The 17,365-nt window shown below is 44.3% G+C and overlaps 1 protein-coding gene across 1 annotated transcript in view; it reads right to left on the bottom strand.

The window, feature by feature from the left end:
* SYNE1 (spectrin repeat containing nuclear envelope protein 1) overlaps window positions 1-17,365 on the bottom strand; it is a 326,773-nt gene that overhangs the window by 97,183 nt on the left and 212,225 nt on the right. The window contains exons 78-84 of the mRNA XM_045294717.1: window positions 16,175-16,308; window positions 15,593-15,797; window positions 12,135-12,317; window positions 9,978-10,124; window positions 8,588-8,742; window positions 7,700-7,847; window positions 5,529-5,623 (exon numbers count right to left, since the gene is read on the bottom strand). Of these exons, the coding sequence (XP_045150652.1) occupies window positions 5,529-5,623; window positions 7,700-7,847; window positions 8,588-8,742; window positions 9,978-10,124; window positions 12,135-12,317; window positions 15,593-15,797; window positions 16,175-16,308 (1,067 nt within the window). The remainder of the gene's footprint in view (window positions 1-5,528; window positions 5,624-7,699; window positions 7,848-8,587; window positions 8,743-9,977; window positions 10,125-12,134; window positions 12,318-15,592; window positions 15,798-16,174; window positions 16,309-17,365) is intronic.

Genomic DNA, 17,365 nt, shown 5'->3' with positions numbered 1-17,365 from the left:
AAATGATCAGTGTCTTTATGGATCAGTAGGACTGAAGGCATTGTTAGGTACCCTGGTGTGGATTTTAGGCACTTCACAACCTAATGCAATAAAACAGAACTGCCCCCACCCCCCCTTAGGATTTTCTAGGCTGCGCAGCTCAACGGTCAGCTGCTAACTGAAAAGGTGGCAGTTCAATCCCACTCAGTGGCTCCGAGGAGAAAGACCTAGTGATTTATTCTCATAAATATTATACCTAGAAAACCCTATGTGATAAGAAGTCTTGCCATCCTTGCCTCTCTGGTGCCTGGAGAAGGGCATCATGCTTTGTAAAGTGGATGGGGCAGAGAAAAAGAAAGGCCTTTGATGGACCATACAGCGGCTACAATAATGGGCTCAAACCTGAGCACAATTGTGAGGAAGGCACAGGACCGGAGAGTGTGGGGTTCTGTGAGTTGAAATCAAGTTGATGGCACCTAGCAACAACACAGCATCACAAAACTCCATGGGAGCAAGTCTCCTCTGCCGCGGGCGCTGGAACAGACTTGCCCGCACCCAGTAACAATCTTGAAGGCAGCGGATTGGGAAGTCTTTCTCACGCTGAGTTTCCGGGGGGTTGAACGGGAAAAAACACTGGGTTAGTAGTCGAGAGCTTAACCTTTGCCGCCAGGGCTCCTGGCTTGCTGGTTTTCTGGAAAAAAACAAAAACCCTCATGGCCATTCACTACAGATGGGGTGTGGGTGGGGGGGCGTGGTATGCGGCAGGGGCCAGGCAGGGGCTGCAAATGCCAAGCACAGGCTTCATGATATGTGCCGAGGCAGGAAAATGGTGGGGAAGGACTTGTGTATACCTCTGTCTTCAGCTGGAAACATAAGCCCCTCTGGAAAGGTGACACTGGGTGAGTTTAGCTAGAATCCTAAAACCAGAGCCACAACCAACAGTCAACTCTGACTCTTCGGGAGCCTACAGGACAAAGTAGAACAGCTCCTGGGGGGTGGCAAGGTGATACATCTTTTTAATTTATTTTTTAACCAGCAAACTAATTACAGCTTTATTGATCAGTGGGGCAGAGGGAGGCCCCTTCTTACAAAGGAATTGGCAGGGATGGCTTCACATGTTCATTTCCAAGTAACCATGTCATAAAGGAGAAACAGAAAGGCTGTCCCACTGAGATGCAGAAAAGAGGCTCCTAAAAAAAACCGTCTTGATGGCTACGAATCACAAGCTGGCAATGTGGTGCAGGAGACCCTTAACGGTGGGGACAGTCTCCTTTTTTTTCCCTGTAAAGTGGTTGAGTAGCGTCCCAAGGGCTTCAACCACGATGCCACCAGGTATCCTTAAGCTTATTAAATGAAAGAGTGGGATTTAAAATTATCTTTAAAAACACAACTCCTGAGACTGCGTCTGAGCATCCCTCACAATGAGTACAGCCACTCTTCAGTTAAGTATTTCACCTACGGATTGGAATTTCCCATTCGGCTCCTTAAATCCACTTCCTTCAGCTTGCTTTACTTAGAAAAGTAAGACCGCTTCTTGCGTGCTTTGGATATGTTGTCAGAAGAGACCAGGCCCTGGAGAAAGCCTCATGTATGGCAAAGGGCAGGGGCAGCGTCAAAGAGGAAGGCCCTCATGGAGACGGGTGGACACAGTGGCGGCTAGCAATGGGCTCGGGCACAGGAACAGGTGTGGGGATGGCGCAGGATCGGGCAGAGTTTTGTTCTGTGGTGCACAGGGTCGCTATGGGTCGGAGCCGACCCGATGGGACCTAGCAGCACCACCAGTCCTCCCCAATGGTGTAACGGGGGCTCATATCCTGAGAGGTAATAGATATGGCTGAGAATTTAATTTCTCTTTTCTTACGCCTGTGCATTCTGACTTTGAAAAAGACCAGCAGCTCAGGCAGAACTTTCCTACAGCCTTCGATCGGTACCCCTAGAACTGGCTAGTAAGGCAGGCCCCACATCAAACAGATGACAGGGCTGTTTGCACAGTTTAGCACTAAAGCTAAACCTTGGTATTTTCTTTTGTAAAACCATTTTACTGACAGATAATGCACGTATTGTAGAATTCAATAGTTCCATCATATTAAAAGGTCTACAATCACCACACTCAATTTTAGAACATTATCTTCTTTCTTGTACAAATTGTTATTAGCTCCCCATGTCACCCCAATCTCCCCTGCCATGTCCCCAAGGAACCATTAATTCAGTTATTACCTCTATCAATTTACTTATCCTAGATTTCATATACAGAAAAACATACTGGGGGAAAAAACCCAAAAACAATTACAAAGTAAAACAGAAAAACCTCAACTGAAAAGAAACCAGAAAAGAGTAAGAACTAGAATGAATTCAAAATGGGTCAAGAGGGAGATCAAATGACAGGGTGTTACACTGTGCCCTGAGTGCGCCTGCAAGAATCCACACTCCGTGCTCCTCCCGGGTCTAGATGCCCAGAAGGGATTCACCAGAGGCATCACTAATATATCTCCCCGTCATTTTTTTTAAAAACTGCAATAGCTTGAAAACGGGACCAAAGAAAAATCAAATGATAAGCTATTATATTCTAATCTAACCACCTGCCATGATCCACCTTACGATGCTCTCTGTCTATAGTGATAACACGACTATTCACATCCTGTGACTAGGGTCGGAGGGGAATCACCAGAGGCTTAATCAACAGGTGGGTCCTGTGAATGGATTTTGGACTCCACTGTCATCCATCACCTTCTGCAAACTGACTTTTCACAACTTAAGCTCTGATACCATTCCCTCCGTTGCCTTTAGATATGATTAATGGGTCACACAGGCTGGTGTGCTTCTTCCATGTAGACTTAGCTGAGGCTTTGCATTTTCTTGATGATATCTGTTTTGTTTCCCCCTAAGATATGACGATCTCGCTTCTTGAGCATGGCTTCAAATAAAGATTGGGCTTATTCCGATATTCGTATACTCTATTATCCAGGACAACGATACCCTTTGATTCTGTTACCAAATTGTCCTTATTCTTAAAAATATGTTTAGTGACTCGACCTAAACAGAAAGGTGAAGACATAAACTCACTGCCCTCCAGTTGGGTCTGGCTCACAGGGACCCTTTGGACAAGGTAGCCTTGCCCCTGTGGGCTTCCAAGACTGTAACCCTTTATGGGCGCAGAAAGCTTCATCTTTCTCCTAAGGAGTGGCTGGTTGTTTAGAACTGCTGACCTCGTGGTTAGCAGCCCAATTCATAACCCATTACACACCACCAGGCCTCCCCAAACTGTCATCTGAGCAGTAAAAACTACAGCCCAACAAGGATGGGCTAGATACATAGTCAGTGCCAAACACCGCCAGAAGGTGACCGGTGCTTGCAGTTCAAAGTAATGAGGGGAAGCTGCAGGAAAACAAGTATCATACACTCTCATTTTAGAGTCAGATTTGGTAGTCACGCCTAGTTGTGAGCAGTAAGTGTGATATCTGTAATCACTGGCGATGAGATTCCACATGCAATGAGTTAGGTTCCTGGGATATTCCTCAACGTTGCAAGCACCTTCTGACTGTGTAGAAGCCTGAAGTGTAGCTTCTATACCTGGAAGTGTAGAAGGTTAGCCCTGAGAGGGTTTTAGTGCTTGGAAGAGCCAACCAACAGCCAGTTGCTGTTGAGCCCCAGCTGGCTCATGGCGCCCCCATGTGTGCTGGAATGGAATTGTACTCCACAATGGCTGATTTTGTTGATGGCTGTTTTGTTGGAATTAGAGTGGGATCTTGTCTTTCAAAGAGTTTCTGGGTTGGTTCAGGTGACCCACCCATCAACTATCCGAGATCTCTTCTGGGTGGGTTCAGGCGACCCACCCATCAACTATCCAAGACCTCTTTTGAGAGCTTATTCTCCTTTGTATAATCAAACTGTCCTGAATGACCTGCCGCTGCAGTATCTACTTAAAACAACATTGTTCCAACTTCAGAAGTTGAAGCTCTAAAACCCAAACTTACAAAATAACGTTCAGAACACAATACACTTAGAATTGGGGGTCGTCCTGTGTTCAACATGCTCCAGTTGAATGTTCTTTTTTTTTAACTTGTAATTTTAAAAATTCTTTCTCTTCAGGTCCAGCACTCCTATCTCCTTTCCTAAATTCTCTGCTTAAGGCTTAACAGCTGCTGGCTTGCACCTGAATTTTACATTTTATTTTGCTTAATGACTCAAACGCTTATACTATTGTTGTAGTGTTGGCTAAGGGAAAATAAAGCAAAAAGATAAAAGTTAACTGCATTCTGATTTATTTTATTTTGATGGCCTTGCCTTCTCAGTAAAGCTTACATGGAAATTTGGCTGCCTTAGAACAGAATAAATATGGTATCACATTTTGTTGTTCCAACCTTAACCACAAAAGTCTTTCAAGTGCTTCCAAAGAAAGAGCCAGTTAAAAATGGAAAATGCTTCCAAAACATTAAAAGCATTTCAATAAAATAATGATTTATTTCTGGAAAAAAATGTTTTTGGAATAAACAAAACAACAAGCTTATTTTAATTACAACTTCTAATCCTAAACATGGGAAAGATACTTCTATGTAAGAAAATCGCCTAGGCTTATTGGCTCAGGGAGATTCCCTGGGTGTGTATGAACCATTAAACATCCGATTGCTAGTCAAAAGGTTGAGGCCGTGAGTTCATCTCCAGGCACCTCAGAAGAATGGTCTGGTGATCTCAGCCGGTGAAAACTACAGGGCACAGTTCTCTAACTCACGTGGGGTCATCATGAATCGGAGCCAACCCACTGGCAAGAGGGGTGATAACCCAAGTGTAACTCAGAAAGTAGGCAAGCTATAGTAAAGTTTGTTCTCCAAAGATGTAGATATGTTATGAAAATGGTTAGTTCACAAGTCACAAAAGCTTGAAAAAGAGGCAAGTGGGTTTTAGAACAGAAGTTTTAATAAAGGGAGAATCTTCCGCATAAATTAAGAAAAAGCAGGATTTCATGTTGAACGTCATCTGATAATTAGCAAACTATGCTCAAGCAAGACTGATATAGGCAGTATGGGAAGGCTGACTGATTCAACACTAAATAAAATTCAGATCCACTGGGTTCGAGGCCAGATTCGGCTGCTATTGAGTTATATGACCTTGGTCACCTCAGCTCACCTTTCTGGGCCTCAGGTTTTCCATCTCTGAGGGAGAGAGATGAACTAGTGGTAGCCAAGCTCCACTTAGGTATAGCATTTCCACAATTCTATGAGAATATTAGACACATCTGTTTATAAACCCACACAACCTCGCTGATCCAATTCCTTCTGACCTGTTCATGAAGGCCGGCCCCTACAGATGACTAGCTTAGGTTGGCTAGCTGCTTTCCAATTACTCTATGTCCTTCATACAGTATAATAGCAGTTCTTTAGAAAAATTCAATACTCAAGTCATTTCAGAGATTCAGATAAGTCCTTTCCTCCAATTACTTAGACTCCACTGCTGCCCAATTGCCTTAGGAAGATTGGCTCAATACCTCCTAATCTGCTCATTAAAAAGAAAATGACCAATTTACCGGAACCTTCCTTTATCATGAAACCTACCGGTCATCAACTTGCCCTTGCTCCAGCAGACGCTGCCCGTCCAGGATGATGGAGTGCAAAATCTGCTGACGGCTGAACATCTCTGCTTGAAACAGCTAGCATTGGAAACAAGAACACATTTTAGAAGTCCTCTTTCTAGGTCCCATCCTCTGAGGAGAGCTCCCCAAATATTCTGATCTCATCCAGACTCATAACAACCCCTTCCGCCATCCTGGGCTCTCTCTGTGACCCTGCAGTGTAGGAATCAATGAGTTCTGAAGCACGCAGGCAGCCAGGCATGAAGATAAAAGTATGGATTTGGTGAACTGAAACCAAGTCCTTAAAGGACAGTCCTCTTGCCCTCTTGCTTTGAAAGGCAACACCATAACGTTAGCCGATGCCCTCTTATGTGCTTGCTACTATATCCCATATGCAGAACAGCCCCATTTTTAGGTACAGAGAAGAGCTTAATACCTTTAAAAGGGGAAAACACGTTCTGTCCTCCTTGCCCAAAGATGTACTGTTTTCAATGGAATCAAAGCCCACTGTCTGTCTGAGTCAATTCCGACTCATAGAGACCCTATAGGACAGAGTAGAATCTCTCTCTAGGGTTTCTCTGATTGTCCGTCTTTGCGGGAGCAGGCAGCCCCACCTTTCTCCTGGGTTGTGGCTGAAGAACTGACCTTCCGGTTGGTAGCCCAATGGTTAACCTGTGGTGTCACCAGCGCTCCTTTTGAATACAATTAACCACACCAAACTTGCTGACTTTGAGTCCATGCTGAGTCATCGTGGCCCCCGTGTGGGTTCCTGAGGCTATACCTGTTAATGGGACTAAAAAGCCCAGTCTTTCTCCCGTGGAGTTGGTGGTGGTGGTTTTGAACTGCCGACCATGTGAAGCACAGCCCAAAGTATAACCACTACACCACCAAGGCTCCTGTTCAATATAATTAGGTTAATACAATTATTTCACTATTTTCAGGGCTTTCCATTGTCATTTTGGTTTACAACTTAATTTAGATTTAATTCACATAGTAGACACATCGTCCATTTAAAGTTTACAATTTGACGGCTTTTGACATTTTTAGAGTTGTATCACCCTCACTGATATCAACTTCAGAACATTTCTGGCACCCCTGAAAGAAATTCTGCACCCATTGTTACTTTATTCCACGTTATCCCAGCTCCACCTTATCCACTGCTGGGGAGTTGATTCTAACTCACAGCAAAGCTGCAGGGCCGCCTGGAACTGCTCCCTAGGGTTTGCAAAGTTGTAGCTCTTTATGGGAGAAGATCGCTCCCTCTTTCTCCTGCAGGATGGCCTTTGGATTCAGACTGATGACCTTTCAGGTAGCAGCCCAAGGTTGACCCCACTGTGCCGCTTTCCCAGGAAGGAGCACTGAATCCCTGAACTCCTCTGCCCTTGCCTAGTGCAGAGTCCTGTGGACTGTGAGAGTCAGAACTGAAGGCGCTGGCCTTGTGTTTCTGGGTCTCTCACATTTCGGCCTTTGACAGGCTGCAGTCCGACCCCTTTCCTATCATTCTTTGTAGTGGAAACGATGTGAGCTTCCTTCTCTGACAGGTTTCCACCTTACCCAGCATCTGGTTGTGCAGACTGGACGCTCTTCGGCTCCAGAGCAAAGAGCAGGAGCCCAGTTTTGCAATTAAGATGGCAAAACCTTAAGCTTAAGAAAGAAGGCAAGACTGAAGAAAGAGTTGTATAAAGAGGCCACAGCAGTGAGAGGATCTCAGTGGCTCCTTGGGAGAAAGATGAGATTTTTCTACTCCTGTGAAGGTTTTCTGTCTCTGTAACCCCCAGGGGGCAGGTCTATGTTGTCCTACAGGGTCATTGCGAGTCAGACTCTATTCATGAGCAGTGAGTTTCTGACATAATGCTTTAAAGCAGGGGTCCTCAAACTTTTTAAACAGGGGGCCAGTTCACTGTCCCTCAGACCCATTGGAGGGCCGGACTATAGTTAAAAAAAAAAACTATGAACAAATTCCTATGCACACTGCACATATCTCATTTTGAAGTGAAAAAACAAAAGAGGCAAAAACACCCGGGGGGCCAGATAAATGTCCTCGGCGGGCCACATGTGGCCCGCGGGCCGTAGTTTGAGGATGCCTGCTTTAAAGTATCTCATCCCAGCCCTTAAGCTTTGCCTGTTTTCTTAAAAGCTGCTGGCTGAACTTACCTCATGAGCCCTCTGCTGTTCCAGAAGGTGTTGATAATTGCCTGAAATCTCCACGGCTAGTTTCTGCTCTGTTTGAACCAAGAACTCCATCCATGTTTCGCATTTTTCCAAGAAAGTTTGATGTTGTAACAGAAATGACTGCAGCTTACTGACAGAAAAGGGGATGGAGACTAATGTTATTGAATTGCTTATTTTTCTATGTCTAGCAGATAAAACAGGACTAAGTACTCGTCTGTCTCCAAGTCTAATTCAACCACCACAGAGCTTATCAGTGAAGGGATAAAATTTAAAGGGGAAAACAAGAGGAGAATGCAAAACAATAAATAGTTTTTAATATGATTTTTTTAGTGGTTACAAAAACCATGCCTATACCTCGAATGTATTCTTATTTAAAAGATATCTCTCCTCCTGGATAAAATAATATTTAGTACATTAAACATATGGGAGAAAGATAGGGTTTTCTGGCACCGTAGAGATTTGCAGCTTTGAAAAGCCAAAGGGACAGTTTTACTGTGTCCAACAGGGTCTTTCTGAGGGGGACTAACTGGGAGGTGGTGGGTTGGGCTTTACGCTAAACATGGAAATACACTTACACATTTTTATCTTTGCCACTGCTAGTTCTAATTTTGTCGGTATTGTTCAACGTTCTTAGAATGGATAAAGACAGAAAGATCAAGGGCTCACAATGTACACTGCTCTATTGAATTGGCCCAAACAACTCTTGGTTAGCCCAAACAAAATCCACTGCTGTGCAGCTAATTTTCATTTATGGTGACTCCACAGGGCAAGGTGAACCTGCCGAGGAAGTTTCTAAGGTTTTCTATATAACCTTATGGAAGCAGACTGTCACACCTTTGTCCCAGGGAGTGGCTGATGGGTTTATCCTACCTGAATCTTTCTGTCGTCTGCGAGGAAATGAGAGACCAGTGGCGATTCAGGTTCTGCATCCTTTTGATTTCCTTGTCACTCAGGGGTAACCTGTACCCGAGTTCGTTCAGGTGGTCTAAATCTGGAGCCATACTGCTGAATTTTAACATCTGCCCCTGGAACCAAGATGGAAAGACAGACTTAGACCCTTCAGGCAAGGGAGAGCTTCCTCCATGCACGTCACATGTTGGACGTCACGGAGATGCTGATAACTGTGGTCCTCCCATGCAAAGACATACTTGAAATTCCGAGGTACACACAGGGGAAAGCCAGGCTGGGTCTCCCTACCAGCTGAATTCCGTGGCTGTGCCATGCTGTGAATCCAGCGTGTGTTCTTCTTCAGTGAATGGCTCACAGCTTCTGTCTATGGCCTTACTAACTTGACTTATATCCTCATCAGTCTTTCTTGCTGGAGTTGAGGAAGGATGGACATCACACTGGATGACCCCCGAAAACCACTGCCCTCCGATCAGCTTTAAATTTAAGCCCGTAAACCAGAAACATCTCCCCCCTGAAACCTTTGAACCAAACAGCACATTAGCTTGACCAGTCAAGAGCGTCCGCATGGCACTCTTTAAAAGAACTTTCTAGAAAGGATCACACCAGTTGAAAGGTTAGATAGGAAGTTTGGGAGGACGTGAGGTGGGGTCAGGAAGGGCAGAACAGGTTAGAAAGAGCAGTGGAACATGGCTGGACAAGGTGGAGAGGTGTCACTATAATGCAACTGAGGCCAGAGTAATGACATCAAGGCCACTCTAAAGTCCAGGATGAAATTATTGACTTGGTGGGGATTTTGCCATGGGTATTTTCAGCCGTAATAATGCTAATAAAAGACAAGTCCCTTATGGAGGTAGAGAGAGCCAGATTAAGCTAGACTTCAGCAGCCATGTTGACCTTCATCCCAAGAGCAAGGGCAACCCATTCAGAGTTTTCCATGGGGGGAGGGGGAAATATGATAAAATTCGCATACCAACCGTATGGTGTTATTTACTTTAGCTAATGTTTGGGATAGCTCATAATTCAGTAAACAAAAAAATCATAGAGATCCCTGGGGGCTGCTGGACAAGTTGGGAAGACAGATCAACACGGCGGCGTGAGGTAGAGGAGCAAGAAGGGAGAGACGGAGAAGCAGGTTCAAGAGTTCATTCGGCAGCAATTGGTTGCCCGAGGCAGTGGGGAGACAAGAGGTAGGGCTGGAGGAGATGTGAGGTTGTTTTCCAGGCTCAGTCCTGGCGAGGAGCTCTACATGGACTGCCAACACATAGTTAGTCGTGGTGCTAACTCAGGAGTTTTGAATTTTCCCTCAGGCTTGCAGTGAGAAGACATGGGGTTACAATTCTGATGCATTTACCTTAAGCTCTTCCATCCTTTCCCGGATAGTTGAGAGGTCTGACGAGTGGCTAGGGTCCTGTCCTTGCAGGATTTCTTCAGCTTCCACTGTCCAGGCCTCCAACCCTTCTAAACTCTTGGCAAAGGTTTCGTAATCAAGAACTCCAGCCTTTTGTTCCCCCCACAAAAGAAAATTGTTATTTCGAAAGTTAGTAAAAAGACCACGGCTGTTAGAATTATTTTTATATTCTTTTTATCAAATTGTCTTTCTCTCTCTCTCTCTCTCTCTTTTTAAAATTTGTCTCCCTCTGGAAGAAGCACACCAGCCTGTGTGACCACAAGCTGTTGAAGGGAACAGGGATCAAGCATCAAAGAACAAAAATCATATCATTGTAAATGTGGGTGAGTGCAGAGTGGAGACTCAAAGCCCATTGGCAGGCAACTGGGCACCCCCTTACTGAAGGGTTGTGGGGAGGAGATGAGCCAGTCAGGGTGCAGTGTAGCAACAATGACACATATAACTTTCCTTTAGTTCTTAAATGCTCCCTCCCCCCCTTCACTATCATGATCCCAATTCTACCTTACAAATCTGGCTAGACCAGAGGATGTACACTGGTACTGATAGCAACTGGAAACACAGGGATTCCAAGGCAGATGACCCCTCCAGGACCGGTGGTGAGAGGGGCGATGCCTGGAGGGTGGAGGGAATGTGGGGTAGAAAGGGGGAACCTATCACAAGAATCTACCTATAGCCTCCTCCCAGGGGGATGGACATCAGAGAAGAGGGCGGGGGGGGGGGGGGAGACGTCAGACAGTGTAACATATGACAAAATAGTAATTTATGAATTATGAAGGGTTCAGGAAGGAGGAAGGAGTGGGGAGGGAGGGGGAAAATGAGCAGCCGATATTAAGGGCTCAGGTAGAAGGCAAATGTTTTGAAAATGATGATGGCAACAAATGTACATTTGTGCTTGACACAATGGAGATATGTATGGATTGTGATAAGAATTGTACGAGCCCCCAATAAAATTTTTTTTAAATCAGAAAAAAAATTGTCTCCCTGATATCCATTTCAGTCTTTTAATTAGTTCAGAGCTCATGTAAATAAAGCATTTTATTCATTAAACCCTTGAGCCTCAACATTTATTTTTTAATTTCCTGGAACCTTGTGAAGTATATGCACAGAGAATTTTCGGGACAAATATAAAACTTTCCGAAAGCAAGGATTCTAGTATGAAGTGGATACTGTACTTTAGGAAATTCAGGTTATTTCTGGCGTTGTCCTTGGAAGGTTGGTGTAGTTTTGTCTACAGATGAAGAGCTATTTTGTATAACCAAGGTTTTAAAATATACAAATAGAAAATATATCTTGTATTTGCAGATACAGATGCTCAAGCTGTAGCAAATGCCAGATGATCAGCCCGGACCAAACATGCACCTTTAAGAAATGAAGAAAGGCTGATTTTTTACCTCAGCAATGTTAGCTATGTTGGCTTAGGCATGTAAGATAACAGAGCTTTACTTTAAACACTCCAATAAAACTTGGTAGTGCAGGCAAGGCTCAGATAGGAATTAAATATTTTCAGACTTAGGAAGGGAAGTATGTTTGTAATTTCATAGTATATATTATTAACTTAGGTAAATAAAAGATTAAAAAGTTAAAAATCAGGTAGGTTTCGCATAGACGGCTATTGCTGTTGAATTGATTTCCACTCTTAAGTGCCTCAGCAGGACAGAGTTCCCAAAGCTCGGATCTTTTTTGTTCTTTCTTCTTTAGACTATTCTGATTCTTGCTCAAATGTAAATCATATAAACATGAATATTATTATTAGGGTCACAGCATTTATCAACTGACAGTATTCTACTGCGTACCATGGAAGCATATGTTGGCTTAGGGAGTAAATTATGTTGGTGAGGGCAGTTCCACTGAATATTATTATTAGGGTCACAGCATTTATCAACTGACCGTATTCTACTGCATACCATGGAAGCATATGTTGGCTTAGGGAGTAAATTATGTTGGTGAGGGCAGACTTCCATCTTAGTTTATTTAGTTACTTAAAAATCCTCTGCTGCTGAAGGAAGCATATGTCAATGGTGGGAACATCTCTTCCTGTGTGTACGCCCAAGCATTATCACGCACCTGGTTTTTTAACACCTACTAAATGCGAGCTTGTACCTGTAGCGTTGTCTGCTGCTTGCAGAGAGCTTGCTCGAGGGTGCCCAAGTGTTGACTCAAGGAGAGTTGATCAGACTGAATGGCTGATGCAGCAGAAGCATTGACTTGTTGCTTGAGTTGCTCTCCCAGCTCATGGAGAACAAAAAGAGAATCCTTAACGGTCCCTAGTCCTCTGAGGAGCTCCTAGACAAAATGAAAACATGGTAAGTGCACGTCTTAGGATCAACGGTGGACAGCGACAGGCCAAACATCTGGAAGGCCTGGAATCTTTTTTGCCAAGTGATTATGCAAGATAATCTTCCCTTGAAGATAATATGCTTGAGAGTGGATGATCGCCCCCCTTCAACTCTGAAATGACCACAGACTACCCAGAGGTCTTCAGACTTAGGTCTTTGACTCCAACTTCGGAGCTGCTGAGATTCAATGGCGATCTCAGCGTATGCTTTCAAAGTGTATTCTCCTTTGTGACACTAAACAAAGGTACTTGTTCTGGTTGCCCATGGGCCTCCTTAGCTTCTCCCAGGATACTGCGTACAAGTAGGAAAAAATGTGAGGAAATTTTCATCTATAGGGGTTTTTACCTCTTGGCAGCCTTGCGAGAAAGATTATTCTTCTCAAACAAAGAATGAAGGCTTCCCAATCATGGAAGTCAAAAGCATGAACGGTTATATGGTGGAACTCCCTTGGCTTAAAATCAGCTGTGAACTTAATTCAAAGATACAATCCCTCTTTCTCTTGTTGCTTTCAGAGAGCAAGATACCAGTCATCCAGCAGACAAATCGATGTAGTCACCCAATCATACAAAAAGGAGTACACACCAGGTATAACTGAAGACAAAGATCAGTGTGCTATGTGTATCACTGGAGCCTAAACATGAGACAAACTCTTCTTTTGAATAGTGAGTATGTGCATGAACATATCTTTAAATAGAAATATCCATGTAGAAGAGGGTACCCAAGAAAACTGGAAAAAGCTCCACTGGGCAGAGCTTTTATAGTATGTATTTTTCCTACTAGGCAAGCATTGGGCAACTCCTGAGTTAGTGCACCTAGTGGCGTCATCTGGGAAGGTTCTCTCTGGTCATAGTGAGTTTTTTGTAAAAGCATTTCACTTGTTTTTTGTGATGGCCAATTTAAGAGAACAGCATGCAGCTGTGAAATTTTGATAACTTCTCAGGAAAAGTGCTACAGAAAGTGTTGTGATGTTGAATACAGCTTACAAGGCAGGTGCTATGAGAAAAACTCAAGTGTACAAGTGGTTTTCTCATTTCAAAAAAGGTGAAATGTCAATTGATGACAATCCTCACTCTGTCAACTTTCCAAAAGGACAACAATGTCAACTTGTAGTACATTTAGAGCTCGTTCCACCAGCTCAGACTGTTAATCAAACTTTCTATTTAGAGGTTCTGAAAAGATTGCATAACCGTTTGCTACAAAAAAGGGCCTGATTTGTGGCAGACAAAGTACTGGTTTTGCCACCACGACAATGCACCTGCTCACCTAGCCATCTCGGTGCGCCAGTTCTTGGCAAAAAAAACCCAGCATGCCTCTCTTACCTCACACACCTTACTTCCCTCATCTGGCTCAGTGCCACTTCTTTGTATTTCCACTAATGAAGAGGGACATGAAAGGACAGCAATTTGACAATGTAGAAGAGGTGAAGAAAAAAAACGAGGGAGGTGCTGTCAGCCATCAAAGAAAGGACTTTGAAAAATGTTTCCAAGAACGGAATTGCAGATTTGACAAATGTATTAAGTGTGATGAAGCGTAGTTTGAAGGGGATAAGGTTGTTGTGTAAAAATATGTAAATACATAGCTTTGGGGGGAAAATCCAGTGTTCATTTGTAAGTTTATATGTATAGCTTTGATTTTTAAAAAGCAAACAGTTCATGGGAACTTGCAGAAACACAAACATACACCAGAAAAAAGGAACATTATTTCGGTGCCCCTGCCTCCTCATGTCACTGGCACACTACTCTGTTATTTTTTTTCTACTTAATATTATTATCGTCTATGCGAAGAATTCATTTATTAGTAGTATCTTCTGGATATGCAAGAAGGCTTCAAAAAGTTGTTGGGAAAAGTCCATTATTTTTTCATTTCCTTTTTCCATCAACCTGCTGAGACTCCTTCTTGTGGCCGCATTGTAGTATGTATAACAGCGCCTGCCTCCGTCAGTGGGGATGTGGAGACCCGACCCCCCTGCCCCCAATCCTGGCAGTTTTGGTGAGCAGAGGATAAGAGAGCATCGTCATCGGTTTTTCAGGGTATCTCTAGCTTCAGTTTTGCTGGGACATCCCTTCTCTGCTCAAAAATGAAAATCAATGGAATTTTCCTGTGTCCAGTTTCCATCTACAACTACACAGTCTGACTCATGGTGACCATTTGTGTCTCAGAGGAGCACCGGGCTCTGTAGGGTTTTCAGTGGCTGACTTTGGGGGAGTGGGGGGAGTAGATTGCCAGGTCTTTCCTCTGAGGCACTGCAGGGTGAATTTGAACCTCCAGCCTCTCAGTAAGCAGTCTAATACACTAGTCACCACACCAGCCAGCCACGTTCTTTCTACGATGGAGAGAGGACAGTTGATGAGAAAGGGCCTGGGGAGAGCCCTGTTGCTGGTGATGGACACAGAGGCACAGCCAGTCAAGCTGAAGCAGTGGGTTTGTCTGTGTGTTTTGGTTCTAGGTGAAGGATAAGACAAGGCTTGAAGTAGGTTACTGGCTGCGAAAATGAAAAGGAAACATAGTCAAAAGCTATGAAGACAAAATATATCTATGAATAAGGAAACCTGGTGGTGTTGCGGTTAAAGTGCTTTGCCACCAAACATAAAGTCAGTGGTTCAAACCCACCAGCAACACTCCCGCAGAAAGGTGTGGGCTGTCAGCTTCAACAGAACTTAGACATGGACCCTCTATGGGGGCAGTTCTACGATATCCAATCGGGACACTATGACTCCATGTCTACTTGACGGCAGTGAGGTTGGTTTGGGGGTTTTAAACCAACAGACCAGGAAAGAGAGGCTGGTTTCTACCATGCATGTCTTAGAATACATTATTGTGAAGAATAAGAGGTACTGAACCCAAATGGACAATGCCTTTAACCCTGGATTCTTAAAAGATTACAGAATCATTCCCACCATGGTCATTTTTTTATAGTGACCATCTCAGGCAAAACGGATAGCCTGATCTTTCACATGCACTCCGCTGGGGAAAATGGGAGCTCAAGTCATCTTTAAAAATGAGCCATGGAAAGGGTCCTCTTTGGTGTGATACAAGTACAACTGTATTCGAGAACCAACCAGGCCCTTTGATAGTTAAAACTTTCTCCTCTCCTCTCCTCTCTCTCTCATAACTGTTCTACACACTGAGATACACCAAACGCTGGCACCCATCTCCACCGGCCCGATGTGCATGTGGCGTGAGAATGGCCAGTGAGAGAAACACGGTCGTTCCTGAACATACGTTGCAGTCTTGAATCCACGCGGCAACTTCTTCGTCCCCGAGGTCCTTGTTGGTGGCGGCCTTCAGCAGCTCATTGCTTTGACTCTCCTGCTGCTGAACAGTGGACGCACACTGTTGGGAATAGTCCTTGTACCTTTGCCAGAGCTGAAGCAGGGCCTTGCTGGAGTGGAGCTGCTCAGCTATCTCTTCCAGCAGGTGATTCCATCTGGAAGCAAGAGCCAATATCATGAGCGGGCCACCCCTATCCCCAAATGGGGCAATTGATTCTCTCACTTCTCAGGACTCTGCATTATGGGAACATGAATTGAGGACAGAGATGGAACACTGAAAAGTGGTAGTCCCAATCTGACAGATCAAGGGCCGGTCGTGGGGATGAGGGCCAAGTTTGGCAAAACAGATCTGATTTCTTTCTATGTAGCTTCCTTCATGTTTCCTTAACCTCAAACTCACTTCCTGAAAGTTGAAATATGCGTGGGCTAGACCCGGATTACATTCAGGTTTAAAATGGCAGGCAGTTCAGATCACATCCTCATTCGTAAGGACACAAATAATTCACAACAGTAAAACTCGCATCTCCCATACCTCATATTGACCTCCTTCAGCGTGTTGCTAAGTGTTTCTGTCACAGGTGGGTGACACTCCTTTAAGAGTTGGTTGGTGACAGAGCCAAACTTCTGTAAGCTTGTCTCTTGTTTCTCTAGATCATCCTGAAGACTCTGTCCAAGGAGAACATACCAGACATGACGTGATCTGATTTTCATGGCCATTACCAAGTTTAAAAGTCACTTACAGGCCTTTTCAGGAATATGTGCATGTAACACGTACACGATGCATGGAATTGCCTTGGTGCTTTGTCAGCTTTATATCCACGTGCCTTCTCTTTTTAGGGTTTTGTCTTTCTAGGTGGAAGAAGGGGTTCTTAGTTGGAGAAGGCCAGGGCAAGGATTCACTGAGTTGTATCTAAGGTCACCAAGCGCTGGTGCTGACTTCCCAGCAAGCCCCAACCACCATTCCAGGTGGTGGTATGGGGGTGTTTTTGTCCCTTCCCCAGTAGGGGTCTACAGTCAAGGTATGTGTGCAGGCTGCCATACTCTGACACGGCACAACAGTTAAAGCACCATGTTTAGACCCTGTGCCATGAACTGAAAGGTTGACCAGCCAAACACACCCTGTAGTTGCATGGGAGAGAGATAGGAAATCTGTTTCCATCAAGATGACAGCCTGGGAACCCCTACAGGTCAGTTCTCCTGTTACCTGGGGTGGGTGGAAGTCAACATCAAGGGCATCTGATGGCATCAACAGCATTGCATTCATACACACCTAGAGTCTTTCTACCCTAAACTGCTGATAACTGCAACTTAGCAAGCCAGAGCATGGGGGCATGTTCTCAGCAGCATTTCTAGGTACCATCTCTAGGTATGTTTTTCTTGCAAAGAATGATGATACAGGCTGTGGGCTTTGGACAGTCTTCTTACCAAGAGCCAGGGAGGGACCTGGGAGAAAAATGCTTCCTTCGAAATATCACTGGATTGAGAGACTCAGTTCTTAGTAGACCTCGAAAAAAGGATTCTGGCAGCACAAACCCAGTACAGGTTAACACCCGTGTCTGATTACCCTCAAATCAAACTATTTGAGGAAAAAAGAAATCCTTCATCTTTTCATGCATTTGTTAAGACAGCTCTTTTGGGTGTTAAACATGGGACGTATTAAAAAGTACTTTTAAGGTCTTCGGAATTATGATGTTATTTTTATTCTTGCTGTTCCCCAAGTAAA

The sequence above is a fragment of the Echinops telfairi genome, unplaced genomic scaffold (assembly GCF_000313985.2).
Source record: "Echinops telfairi isolate 266 unplaced genomic scaffold, ASM31398v2 ScPeMD7_3533;HRSCAF=4204_0, whole genome shotgun sequence".
NCBI lineage: Eukaryota > Metazoa > Chordata > Mammalia > Afrosoricida > Tenrecidae > Echinops > Echinops telfairi.
Note: the sequence above shows the minus strand (reverse complement) of the source record. Positions and strands in the feature narration are given on the sequence as shown.